The sequence below is a fragment of the Calypte anna genome, chromosome 2 (genome assembly GCF_003957555.1).
Source record: "Calypte anna isolate BGI_N300 chromosome 2, bCalAnn1_v1.p, whole genome shotgun sequence".
Classification (NCBI taxonomy): domain Eukaryota; kingdom Metazoa; phylum Chordata; class Aves; order Apodiformes; family Trochilidae; genus Calypte; species Calypte anna.
The window spans coordinates 145,849,801-145,864,612 of NC_044245.1; the positions used below are offsets into that span (position 1 = coordinate 145,849,801).

Genomic DNA, 14,812 nt, shown 5'->3' on the forward strand with positions numbered 1-14,812 from the left:
CCCTGTCCAGCCTGATCTTCAATATTTCCAGTCATGGGGCATTTACCATGACCCTGGACAACCTGGTCCAGTGCTTCACCCCCCTCCTCATAAAAAATTTCTTCGTTAAATCTAGAATAAATCTACCCTCTTTCATTTAAAAACCATTTTCCCTTGTCCAAACACTGCAGGCCCTGATAAAAAGTTTGTCCCCATCTTTCTTGTAAGCCTCTTTTAAGTACTGGAAGGCCACTTCCTCTTCTCCAGGCTGAAAAATCCCAACTTTCTCACCCTGTCTTCACAGCAGACGTGCTTTCAGATCATTTTTCTGGCACGCCTCTGGACTCCATCCAACAGCTCCAGGTCTTCCCTGAGCTGGGGATTCCAGAGCTGGATGCAGAAAACCAATGCTAGTTTACTGATGTAGCTTCACCACATGTTGCACCAACAGATGTTACACCCACTAATGGAAAGATCTTCTGGTAAAAGCCTCCCTGAGACGGGTGCAGGAAGAGCAGTTTCATGTAATTATAAAATAGCAGAGTCACATGAAAGCTGAAGAAATACATCGTACAGGTCCTTTACAGAGCCCTCCCTTTTGCTTCTGTCCAGAGCAAATCAGTTTCACTTATGCATCAATTTCAGGTTTTGTAACTCTTCCCCTGACTTCTGAGTATATTTCAGAGCAAGGAGCATCCTTTCTAAGTATTTTAAAAGGACAGCACTGACACCATTTACTTGCACTTACAAAGCAAAGCAAAACTACAACATAAAATAGCAGGACATCTTGTAATGCTTAACCCCAAAATCTCACATCATCTGTTTTCTTCTCTTCCCTTTTAAAACCGAATCCAGAGTGAAGTACTTGATTTTAATAATCACCTTTTCCAGTGATCATTTGATGAATTACACAAATGAGAGCCCGAGTCCCCAGCACTGTTCCTTTAAAACTCTGATCTAGAAGCAAACAATCATGGAGTGCTTTGGTTTTTGGGTTTTCTTTTTTTTTTTTTTTTTTCCTGTCAGATGAAAACTAATGTGTGCTACCTACACATTGAAGGTAAAACTGATCTATGAAAATTTTATTCTACAACAGGCCTACACATACTCAGTTTGGAAGGACATACAAAACACAGATCTTTTATCAAAATGTTCAAACCACAGTATTTTCAAACTGTTGTTCTGAAAAAAAAACATTAGTTAAAAACCAAATAGTGCATAGTGGGATGTGTGTGTTGTGAGGTAGGACATCTCTGAAAACATTGGTTGAGGAGGTGGATTTTGTCAGGCTTTTGCCTCCATTCCTTAGATAAATATAATGTAGGGACAGTTCTCAGGAAAGAATCTGACACTGTCCATACCAGAAGAACATCTGTGCCTGTCCTCCAGGATCCACTAAAGGATGCTCTCTTCCAGTGGGCATCTAGCTGAAAGACGAGCTAGGAAAGGCAGAGCTATTAACGTTTGAGTTCTGAGCTCTCTAAAGGAAGCTCTGTGACTGCATCAGTGGGCTGCTTGGCCTAAATTTCTTTTCCATGAAAAAAGGGATGGCTATGTTTTAGAGGGAGGTGAATAGCTGCCATTCCAAGATGGAAACTCAAGTCTGATGGCTTTTCAAGATAGCTGTCTCTGGAGGCAAAGCTTGCACAGACATTTTTTCTGCATATTATTCCATGCTGATGACTGGATACTCTTACACTATGAGAAAGCCTTAGATAAGACCTTAACCTATGTCAACCCAGAGTGTAGTCTGAGCGCTCTGGGCAGAATGCCAGTTTTGTGAAGAAGAACCTGCAGGATACACAGGAGCATCCTGACTGCTGCCACAATGATACTGAAAAGCACAACTATGGTGCCAGCAGCCTTTTCCCCTCCAGTGTCTCTGCTTGTCTCTACTTCAAACCAAATTTCTCCCTACAATTTTACATCACAGGGAGTTCCCACAGCTCCTGCCTGTTGGCTTTGCACTGTCTCCCCTTTATTTCTTTTTTTCCCATCAGAAATGAGGCTGTTGCTGTTGTTCTATGGAGTAGTCTGTGCCTCTCACTATAACCCTTGCTACTTCATTTTTCCATTCCTCCTCTGCTGTTTCTGACTGTGTTCTGGGATCAGCTCCTCAGATCTGCTCTTCATATCTCACCCCAGGCACTACAGTACCCACCAGCACTACTACTGTGAATTATTTTCAGTAATGCTGCCTTAGACCACTGTGTTGCTCTTACCTTGAACTGTCCCTTATAAACCAAGAAAAGATAAGAGGATATAGAAAAGGCTTTTGCTGATGACACAGAACCAAAAGATCCAACAGATCTGAACATTTACCTATGATGCATGCCCGATAATCTCTTCCTGTACTAGCATCAGAAGTAGAGTACCAACATTTGTGAAAAGTAAGGTGTTTTCTTTTAAAAAAAAACATTCTCTAAACTGTCTTTCCAGCTCTGTGAAAGAGCTGAATAAAGTTGAATTTGTACAGAGAAGTCTCTCCAGGAGAATTTTTTCTTCCACTGAAAGGCAGTATTTGTTTAATTTCATCATTTAATGAAAGATATGGACATGATCTCTTTTGTCTACAGAGGAAGATTTATTCCTCTTTGTGTTCACCTTGAGCTGGTTTACTGAGTCAGTGCAGCAAATGAAAAAAACAACTAAAAAACCCTCCCTTATAGTCTTTCATTTCAGTACTATTAGTGATCTGCACTGGTGAAGCCTTTTATTTTTTACCTTTTATTTTTGTTAAAGGCATAGATCTTATTAAAGATAGGTCTGAGCAATACCTTCCAGTTTCAAGCAGCACTGGCATAGTTTGAATGCAACCTGAGCTTTGCATTATTAACTTGCATTGCCAAAAAGGAGCTCAGGACACTGCACTTTGAGAGGATATAATTTATTTTCTGAATTACATAAGTAAAGCTGGTCTTGAGTTCACACCCTACAGACAAGTCTATGCTAATTAAATCACTGCCAGCCACAACTGTAAAAGGTACAGCTTGTACCAGTCTTCCTTGCAGGTCTCAGATATACCACCAGGTTATCCTGGCTCCAGGCAAACCTCAGTAACAGCCCAGAGACCCTGCAAATGTGAGGTATGGCATTTTCACTGAAAACTTAGAGTTTTGACTTGTTTTGCTCCCTCACAGATGGACAGCATGTGCCTGCTTAGCTTGGAAAATATAGAAGGTGGCTGAATGGAACCTTTGTAGAATCATAGAATCGGCTGGGTTGGAAGGGACCTCAGAGATCATCAAGTCCAACCCTTGATCCACTACCACTGTGGATCCCAGCCCATGGCACTGAGTGCCACATCCAGTCCCTTTGTAAATATCTCCAGGGATGGAGAATCCACTACTTCCCTGGGCAGCCCATTCCAATGTCTGATCACCTGCTCTGTAAAGAAATTCTTCCTAATATCCAATCTAAACCTTCCCTGACACAACTTGAGACCCTGCCCTCTTGTCTTGCTGAGAGTTGCCTGGGAAAAGAGACCAACCCCCCCCTGGCTCCAACCTCCTTTCAGGGAGTTGCAGAGAGTGATGAGGTCTCCCCTGAGCCTCCTCTTCTCCAGGCTGAACACCCCCAGCTCCCTCAGCCTCTCCTCATAGGATCTGTGCTTGAGTCCCTTCACCAGCCCAGTTGCCCTCCTTTGGACCCACTCCAGCACCTCAATCTCCTTCCTGAACTGAGGGGCCCAGAAGCACCTGCTTTAGGAGAGCTTCAGCCTCCACTGATGATATTTTCTGGATCTTCATCTGCTGAGCTCTGACACCTGCATCCCCATCTTTAACCCAACAAGTGCTGGGATTTGGAGCTGAATCTCAGCCCTGGTATTTCAGTGGCACAGCTCAGAATATCTGAGCCCTGAGTTATCACTGGGGTATCAGCTCCCCTCTCTGCTGTGCCTGCCAACACAGCCTCCACAGCTCACTGAGCATACAGTGCCCAGCTGCAAGACTTCTTTCTTCCCAGGATGCTCATCTTGCCTAGAAAGGCATTTGCAATGACACCCCATGAACTGCCTTCAGCCCCTTCTCTGACTCCTCATCTCACCAGATGATGGGATGGATGAGCTGTACAGACATCACGGGTGTCAATGCAGAAATCCCCTGCCCCGTTGTTTTTATCCTTCTATTTCAACTGAAAGTGCTTTACAGAAATGCCCATTTTTCAGTCTGCATTTCAACAGCTTACTGCAGTGGAAATAAACTATTCCATGGTTAAGGTTCCAGGAAACTAAAATAGTACAAATAAATAATAACAACATAAATACATTATGAGTTCAGATGGCTGTGCCCTTGCAGCAGGAAAATTATTCATATCCAGGGGGGACATAAGCCCCAGAGTGTCTAATTCAGGGCTTAATGAGGTTTCAAAATGCACCATTTCTGAAGGCCCCTGGAAAATATAATCCCATTTTTGGGGATCCTGACTGGACATTATGGAACAAATAAGTACATGGGGCTTGTTCAGCACGACAGCTGATTTAGAAGGAACAAAAATAATTTAAAAATCTGTTCAGATTAAAATTTAATTTGAATTAGTGTGTGCAAGAACTAAGAGGCAAAATAAGGCTGCCCCACTGTCACAAAGCAGGTTCCCAGGCTACCTGAAAAGTTGCTGCTGCTTCAGGATTTGACACTTCATTACCTCTGAAATGTGACCACACTGTCAGTGGTCCCTCACTGTCAGACTGACATCATCTCTACTGATATTCATCACTGGATCTGCTCCAGAGAAGTCCTTGCACAGCTTTCTGATCCTTCTCTGGCTTCTCACTTGAACTGGGCATACCACCAGATGCTTTTCCTGATAAAGCCCCCAAATAACCACAGATATCTCACTTTGTCTGTGTACACCTCAACACAAGTCCCCATCATCCACCTCAGTAGGAGGAAGGGTTTCCTACCACACCTCACTAGGAAATGTAGCATCTCTCTGGAGGTGCTTCAGGAATTCAGAGATTGGACCAATTTACCCTAAGGCTTCCCTGGGTACAGAGAACAGGGGATCAGGACCTCCTGGCACCTTTACACAGTCTCTTCAGGGTTTCTACAGCTCCTATATCCACTCCTTCCTTTTGCCCATACAGCTATCAATGGGGAATTTAGGCCAGAAAACAAAGGGATATATAAATTTTAAATAGCAGAAGAAATGAGGTTATTTTAGTTTCCTAATCTATCTTATGTATGGCCAGTTCAAATCCCATGGACTTCAGTGCCATGGAGATAGCAGATGAGCAGGTGACAGATCTCCCATACATGGCTTGGGAGAATATCCATGTGACTACAGCATGAGGAAACCATTTTTCTTTTTGATATTTTCAGGCATGGTCTGATCAAGACTAATAAAAATGTTGATGAAGTGCCAAAAAACCCTCTTATGTCGCCAAAGCTGCTGTTAGGATGAAAAGGAGTTTTGTCACTAACTAAATGTAAACTCTTTCTCCCAAAAGAAATATGGAAATCTGTAGTTATATGCCCAGAACAGTGTGCCACTGCAGGAAGAGGAACATTATATTTCCATTCTTAGACTTAGCTTGGGGGAAAGGTCAATTTAAGTATCTTTCAATGAAGCTAGCATTATATGCAGCCTTAATTAAAATAGCATTGGCTAATTTTATTTTGCCTGTGTGGAAAGGAAAACTACTTAATGCTATGTCAGCAGTTTTCTCAGATAATTTTCTAAAATTGCTAACACACACACACATATATGTATATTAAAAGTTAAAGGGAACTTGATCAAGTATGACTTTGTTTGGATGGATAGTGTCAGGTATCTCAGAAGCAACTCATGGAGAAAAATCTTCCCCTAAGAGCAAGGAAAATCCTGTCCCAATGGCTGCACAGAGGTTTCAGAAGACCTGGCAGGAGCTTTTAATGTTATCCAGTGAAACAAAACAACAACAAAAAAACAAAAATAAAAACCAACAAATAAACATGAAAACAAAACTCCAAAAAACAACAAAACCAAACCAACCCAAAAAGAAACACAAAAAACCCCCTAACTGAAACACAAATAAAAAAATCCCTGAACAATCAAACAAAAACAAAACAGAGAAACATCAAAAGATTTAAAATCCATTAGAAATACTTTCTTCATTCTCCTTGAAGGCAGCTGATGAAATACTTGCAAGCCACACACTGTGCCAGAGAAAAAAGGTCTTAAAAATGTATAAAGCAGAATCAAGTGGTGTTTTGCAGGGCAAAGTTCCCAGCTAGACACAAGGGTCCTTACCTGCACAGATGTCCCTGACAACCCAGCAGCCATGTGAACAGCTCATTACTGTCTGCTACAGAAGCCATTTCTAGATCATGTTTCCTGGTGACCAGGGCATAGTTTGCCAGAGGAAATAGAAGAAAAATCAGCATTTGCTGTCTGGCACTGTGCTGTTTATTACAATACATCATCAACAGATGTAGTAATGGAGGTTCTTCATTCCTGCCTAAAATATAACTGAAAATCGACAGAAAATACCAAAGCCAAATACTTGGTTTGTTAATTTATGATTAAAAATACAATGAATGAAATGCTTTGTTTTATCCTGCATGCTCAGTTTAAAGTGAGGTTGTATCTTTGCTGTGCAAGGTCATTCACACAGATATTTTTTTGTATTTCAGTGTGACCCTACAAAGCGACTCAGGTCAGTTGAATCTGGCTACAAAGTCAGGATGAAATCAACCCAGAGGCAAGTGTCAGTATTATAATACAGAGCAGCATGGATTGATCCATGATGGAGCCAAATCCTCTCTGAGGATGCTTAGCACACACAGCACTATTTTGCCCTTGTGAAGTTATAGGCGGTGCTATATGGAACACTGTCTTGCCAAAAGCTTTTTTAATAAAGGAGCCAAGGAGTCATTAAATTTAAATATCCTTCCTCAAGGGGAGAATAAAAATTTAGTTTTAAGCCCCTGTCTCTACTTTTCCCAATAAGCCAACACCTAGCCCTCTATAACGAGTGGAAATGTGAGGAACAAAGCCACAAGAAAAGACTTCTGCTCAAAGATGTGTGCTTTCCAAATAGCAAAAGCCTTTTAACTGTTTCTTCCCTCAACAGAGGAGGTAGATCTGCAACCAATCCACACAGCCAACAATTAGGTGAGACACTCTCCTAAATATTACAAACCCCAAATTGTTGCTTTCCCTCTGGGATGCTCTACATACAAGCAATGGGGGAAGCACATAGAAAACATCTCCTTATGCCCCTGTTCGAATATTCTGAAAAACTGGAAGGAAAAATAATTGCTGCCAGACAGGCAGACTTCTCTCAATCAGAACAGGATAAATTATTTTGGCTCTTAATGGAGAAACAGCAGCTTCAGAGATGGTGCAGATGAGAAGAGAACAAGGTCACAGAGTGCTGCATTGTGGTTCCAAGTCACCTGTTGTCACAAAATATGTTTTTCCACATATGATATAAAAATAAAGAAATCATCACCTACCTGAGGGCCAATTAGACCATTGATTCCTGGGAATCCTGGTTCTCCCTTTTTTCCCTGTATGTTCAACAGAAGAGCAAGTGTTAGATACCAGGGCAAAGACTACTGCTGACTTTCCTTTCCCCCTCAAACTGGTAAATCCTTGTACTGTGGGTACACAAAACACAAAAGTTAGAAACAAAGTCAGAAGAAACCATCTGGATCTGAAACTCTTTGACAGGTCTGCATCTCCCAGATGAGGGCTGGTTTCATGCTCATCTTGGTGTCTCTTAAATTCTGCAGCCCCACAGTGCTGAGAGGCAGCCAAGAGAGGTACCAAATGTAGACAAATGCTAAGAGGCACTTTCCTTGCTGCAGTCCAGCCCCTCACCTCTTCTCAGCAAAGCCAAATAATACCCCTTGTACTCTTTGCACTGTTTTCACTCAATAAGTAAGAAAATAATGAAGAACTCTGATGCATGGATGAACAGAGAAGATTCATAATCTCTAAGCCAGAAAACAGGAACCCATGAGCCATTTCTACCAAGGGTTGTCATTACCTCCAATGGATGAAGCTCACTGACTCCTCTGCAAGCAGAAAAAATAAAGATTCCTCCAGAGGAACCAGAGAGCTTCAACAGTGCAAGAGAAGGATAAGCCAGGAGCTGGGGTATAACCTTGAGACAAGTTCACCTATAAGGATGCTGTGGCACTTGTGTTCCACATGGTTTGACCTCAAATTGTTCACAGGGAAAAGTTCTAGATGAGAAAAAAGAGGAAGAAAGAGTGGAGCCTAGATGCATGAAGCACTGGAGTTAAGGCCAAAGATGGATTTGTTTCTGAACAAAACAGCTGACTTGATATGTTACTTTGGGCACGTCAACATATTTTGTGACTCAGTTTCTTGTAAAAATCTATCCTTCCTTGGTGTATAATGGACACTGAATCATTAATGCTTCTGAAGTTGTTACTAATACACTAGGAGGATATAAGAGGAGTTGTGTAAATATCTGAAAGACAAAGAGAAGTGATCTATTCTTCCACCATTTCTACTTTTTCTCCAATATAAATTTCTGTTTAGAAGAATGTTACATGTAATCAAGTTTCATCTCACGGATGATGGAGTTGGTCATTCAGATGTATGAGCCCAGTATAGAATTATGCCTTTATTTTTCTCTATTGAGATATGTCTAGAAACAGTACCTGTAAACAACAGCTTCTTGCTGACTTAAATGAGTGAAAAAGCAAAGATATCATGAGTGGAACAAGTTTTCATCATGTTTTCCTTGGTTTTAACTAAGCTGCATTATCTGGTCCATGAAGGTGACTGGTTCCACAACTACAACACTGAGGCCAGCACACACTCCAGTGTAGCTGAATCCTTCATGTCCCACCAACCTTCTTGGTCACTGGGTATATTTATGAGTCACTTTGTATTTCTCCTTTCAATATTTCTGCACCTCTTCAGACTACAATTCAGAGACTGCATTAGAGGTAGGAACCTGATACAAACACTTTTGATAACCCAGATATCACAAGTTGAAGAGCATGAACACTCTCCCTTGTGCACTCTCTATGAAACCCCAATGGGTGATAATTACAGCAGTGTTCAGGACAACAAAATCCCAATGAGCCTTGTAACCTTGCAAGTGAAGAGATGCAAGTAATACATCCGGACCTTATTCTGGAGGTCCATAGGATGAGGCTTAAGCAGCTTTATAGCTTAAGGGCTTTATCTTGTAATAGTTTGATCTTGTAATAGTTTGCAAGCTTGATTCCACCTGAAAAATATAACTTGAGGAATCTCAGGAAGGATGTAGCAGCATCACCTTCTACTCAAAAGAATATCAAAAGCTGAGAAGGGGAAACTAGGATCTTGCCTCCTGTGATAAGTATCCATGGGTTGTTCTGTTTCCACACTGATGGCCAGACATGATAATCTGTGTGAAAGGAACTTATTCTTTCCTTGAGTACAATGTTAAGAAAGTTTGGTGCTTTTTGAAAACACTGAGAAATCCCTTAAAGTAGCATATAATTATAGTGACAGGGAGGTTGAGAGTGTAATTTCCCATTATGAAGGGGACATTTTGGCCACTCAGAGGTCAGACAAAACCAAACTGCAATAGATTTGCTCCATGAGATTGCAACCTGTGTAAAGTACAGAAATACTTGCTGGGAGAAATTATATTTATGAGAGCAAAGCACAGCAAAATGTCACTTCACCAAATAATATGACAGAGAAAACCAGCAATTATGCTCTGTTAGTTATAGTAAGAATCAGACAGGTGTATAAGAATGAGTTCTTTCTGACAATATGAAATACACTATTTGCCTTGATCAGCAATTTGTACAATAGTACAGTTTAAAAAGGTGTGGTTTATTGGAAACATATTTACCTCTCTGACAATTACTGTTTCACTGTGGATTTAATCTATGCCATCAATCTCTTTTTCCTTCTTTCTGTTCATTTGCTTGTAGTTCTGTATCTTCACTGTTGAACTTTGCAAGGACAGGTGATGCCATCTGAACATTCCAAGCACCCACAAATATAAACAAACACAACTTTCCATTGGAAAGATCTCCATATAGAAGAATGGAGACCAAGGGAAAATACTGGCTCCTCTCTGCTGGAGGGAAATTTTGGAAGGTATCATTTTTTCCCCTACTAATAAGGCTATTGCTACTGCTATATAAGAACTGTCTATTTTAATTTCTTTTTTTTTTTTTTTGCTTGTTAGCTTGTTTTGCAGCAATTGTTCTTTGAACATGAGAGAATTTTGTCAATGCAAATTTAGGAAACCAGGCTGCAGTACAGCACATGAGACTGGAAAAGGTTCTGGGTAGCTGTTACCTCATGGATATGAAGAAAGTACCACAATAGGATAAACAGATGTTTTATTCAGGTTTCTTTCTGAAATTTCAATCACTTGGATGAACTTGCATTATTTCAAAAGAAGGTAAACTCTTGAATTTCAACTTATTTGGAACACGCTTGGGAAGAACCCTGTGTTTAGGCTGGGTTGCCCAAAGATATGCATGCTTCCAGGAGTATGTCATGCATCAGCACCTCCTGTGTCTATCAAGTAAAAAGAATTGAACTTACTTCCAACAAATATTTCAGTGGATCAGGTGTCAAAAAACTTAAGAGCAGAATCAAAGCAATCCAATTCTCTTCAATTTTAAAGAAGAAAGAAGAGGACAAGAAGATCTCTTTTTCAGGCAGTTTTCATAAAATCCAAGATCCAGTACTGTCAATCACTGACAGGTCAGATGGTACAAATGAGAACAGCAAAGCTTCTTTCTTCTCACTGCTTGCTCTTGATATGAGACCATTGTTGTCAAAATAGAGATATCAAGTGCCAGCCAGGGCCAGGCACTTGGAAGCAGCTGTCTAATAAAATGAACATAAAAACTTATGTCCTGGTTGAGGTTTGGAACTCTTATCTCCTGTCCCAGACAGGATCATAGAATCTGCCAAGTTGGAAGGCACTCATCAGGATCATCAAAAGTTCAACTTCTGTCCTTGTGTAGGGCACCCCAAGCATCACACCATGTGCCTGAGAGTCTCATCCAAACACTTCTTGAACTCAGGAAGCCTTGGTGCCATAACTACTTCCCTAGGAATCTTGTTCCACTGCTCAGCAGTCCTCTGGGTGAAAAATTATCTCTTGTATCTATCAGGATCAAAGCATGGACATGAATTGTCAGATGAGGAATCCAATAGATGTACCTGTGAGACTGTGTATTTTTTCTGTGCCCATAAAGTACTTCAAGACCTGCAACTAAAGCAGGATGACCAAAAAGTGTTTTTAATAACTGAAAGACAATCTGTTTCCCCAGATCCTCTTGTGTTGCCACTATTGAACCACTGCCCAAAATGTAAGCAAGCCTATGAATAGCCTTCCACATTAAAGAATTATCTTTAGGAGTGTGAAGTATTAAAACTACATTGAAAGCACACTGTACATATTGAAGCTTCTGAGAATGGGCTGCAGCATGGAGATCTGATAAATTTGGCAATCAAATCTCTACAACATCACCACCTTTTTTTAGAGAAAAACAATCCCTTCCCTCTCTCCTCCCAAACACATTTGGATTCACTTTTTCTAAATAGAACATTAGGAGGATGCTCTATCACATTCCTCACTCAGCTCAGGAGCCTTTTTTTTTTCTAAAGCCATCTAGGCTCTGGGAGTGTCTTCTTTAGTCTGTCCCCCACTCCCTCAGACCTCATCCTCCTGCAGAGCAGTGAATCCCAGCCTTCAGCCACAATTTGTCACTCACCAGCAACCTTCGTGCTTTCAAGAACAGCAGTGACCACTCTGCTCTCTTGTCTGCAACTTCTGGAAAATTTGTCTGATAGCAAAATGGTGGTGCTTTAAACTGCTCAAAAGTGACCTGCTGGGTATAGCTGGGCTGTACTTAAAACTCTCAGTGCCTGTAGATGGTGAGGCTGGCTTGGTAGCAAGCCCCCAAAAGGCAACAGAGACTTTGTCTTAAGAAAATCTGTAATACCTAGGCCAGAAGACGACTTGGGCCATCAGAATTCCTGGTGACAGGGCTTCTTCTCAAGTGGTTATTCAGCCACATTTGTACCCCATGTTAGCCTATTACTTTATGACTGCTTCAAGAAACGTGCATTCTATGTAGGAGTATTGGGAAAACTTTTATGCAAGTACAGTGAATGTATTTAAAAGATAGATTCAGCTTGCAGTAGCCAAAATTAAACTGACACATTTTTTTACTATAACAGAATGGTGACTCTGTAAAGAGTACGTGCTGTTTATTGGCAACCCTACTATCCCATGTACTATTTGATTTTTTTTCAGCAATAACAGGAACAGCAGCTTCAGGCCAAAAAAATACCATGCATCCTCCTTCCTCCTTTCCTAAAAAAATCTAAAATGTACAGCCCTATTCCTGTCAGCCAAATGGTCACTAAGGTATTTGGCACAATATGTCATCTTCTATGAAATCTACACAGTGTGTAGGTGGCTCCTGCATCACATTTCTAACATCACCCAAATTGCCTCTGTCCTTGCACAGCTCAGGCTCCTTCACTTCCCATGGACTGTGTTATGAGACCTGAATCCCTCTATTAAATGTTCCCAAACACAACTTTAATCCATTATTAGTTTATGCTGCTTGCATTACAGCCAAATAAAGTACTGCAGGCTTCTAAGAACTCCAACAAATGGTGATATCACACAGCATCCCTGTGTCTGGACATGGAATCTGTGCAGTGCTGGCTTTGTTTACACCTTGATTGAGGCCCAGAGAGCAAAACTGAGGTTGGATCATTCTGCTGTATGATTCAACTTCTCACAAAAAAAATGGCCCTTGTCATCCAGCCTGCCAGACACAGTCACCCTGTAATGCAGGGACATTTGTGAGAGACAACTACTTGTCACAGCCCAAAGATGTGCTGAGGAACATGCTCAGTGACACACAAACCCCTGTCCATGTGGCTGCTCTGACTGTCTGGTTTGCCCACATGATTCTACACCCTTACACCCCTACACCTAATTACACCCCTACACCTAATTACGAGGGATGCAGAAGGGAAGAGGTGTTATGGGTGTCTTCCAACAAGCCAAGGCTGGAGCCACAAATGAAACTGAAGCCTTATGATGCTCTCCATGTCCTCAACACCAGGCTGTGGTGCTAGGGAGCATTCTTGCTTGGGTGTGTGCAAAAAGGCTCCAGCTCTGAGCTGAGCCTCCAGGGCCTGACCCCACCTCACATCCAGTCACTTAAACTTAGCCTCAAACAAATACTTGATGAGGTTCCTGCTCCTGGCATTTTAATGTCAAAGCCTGACTAGAGAAATGCTTTCTACAGCCAAATTTATGTAAGACAATAATCAATGTCTGGATTTATATCTGTGCTTTGTCAAGAACTTTACTAATGCTGAATAAGTAGTATCTGCTCATTTGTTCTCTCCCCCACATGTAGGTTTTCCAAATAGGTTTACCAAGCTTGGGACTTTGATTCATTTCAGGTATTGAGTTACTGAATAATGATCTTTAATTAAAAAAATATATTTGTCCACCTAAGATGCCTAGTGACTAATAAAGACCCTTAGGAGAAGAAATCTAACTAGCTAGACACAACAGAGTCGAGAGAAACATTCAAGGACAGTATGGATCAAGTGACATTTCTAATCAAATGATCATTAGCAGGAGCATTTTGTGTCCTGTTACAGATCTGACAGATCACTGTCCTTTCCCCAGCTAATATTGTCTATTAATCTTATGCAAGAAACAATGTTCACAGCAGGCCTTAAAACTGGGACAATGCAGAACCTGTCAGCTCATAAGCAAAGCACAGCACAGTTATTTGCTAAAGTGATAGGGTGATATTTTATGAAGGCTGGAAAAGTACAAGAAAGCAAGTAAGTGCCTTTTTCCACTGCAACATTAACACAAGGCTGCGTGCCCCATCTTTTCATGGAATCCTAGAATGGCTGGAAGGGACATTAAAGATATCTAGTTCCCCCCATCCAACCTGGCTTCAATGGCTTCCAGGGATGGGGCAACCACAGTTTCTTTGGGCAAACTGATCCAGTGTCTCACCACCCTCTCACACTGAAGAATTTCTTCTTAATATCCTATCTAAATCCAGCCTTTTTCAGTTTGAAACCCTTCACCCTCATCCATGCTCACAGCTAAATTTAGTATCATGCAATGCACTGGAAATTCTGCAGAAAACTACCTACCAAGGAACTTATTTCTTCTTATTTATTTCTTTATTTATTTCATCCTTTGCCCATAGCCCTCCCATGCTCACAAGCAGCACTCTCACATCCACACTCATCACTCAGTGTCCACACACTGGTGCTGACACAAGTGCAGGGCATTACAGGCACCTCCCATGATCTCCTCTGTGGATTAAGCTATGATCAGGCCCTGTGCCTATTTAAAAAAGTAACTCATCAAACAGCAGTACTGAGACTGACATGACTGCCTCCTCAAAGGTTAAACAGTTATCTCACTTCCACCCTTATCTCTTGTCTAGTCAGATATTCATCATTCAAATGGGCTGAAGCAAGGAAAGGCAGATTCAGAGCATTCATGTGATGTGGTCAGGCCCACTGTGAAACTTGTTCTTTATCAGTATTTGAATATTTCAAGACATAATGCTGAGTCAGAAAAAAATCCAATTTTTTTTTTTTAACAAGGGGAAACTATCAAAGCTCCCAGTGCAGAATGGTACATCAGCTTCCATTCTGTGGGAACTTCTGTTTGAATACTGACCAAACTGAATAGAAAGCAGTGAGTATTTCAAGCATCTTTGCATTTATTTGACTTCCAGGTCAATAGCATTTCTCTGAGCTTCCAACAGTTCCATATTACTGGTGGCTCTACATGCTCAGAGTCACCTCAAGAATCCACAAGGAGCAGAAAAAAAGACAGGAG

The 14,812-nt window shown here is 41.2% G+C and overlaps 1 protein-coding gene across 1 annotated transcript in view; it reads right to left on the reverse strand.

Moving 5' to 3' along the window:
* Window positions 1-14,812, reverse strand: part of COL22A1 (collagen type XXII alpha 1 chain) — a 208,414-nt gene that overhangs the window by 69,719 nt on the left and 123,883 nt on the right. The window contains exon 22 of the mRNA XM_030445839.1: window positions 7,419-7,472. Within this exon, the coding sequence (XP_030301699.1) occupies window positions 7,419-7,472 (54 nt within the window). The remainder of the gene's footprint in view (window positions 1-7,418; window positions 7,473-14,812) is intronic.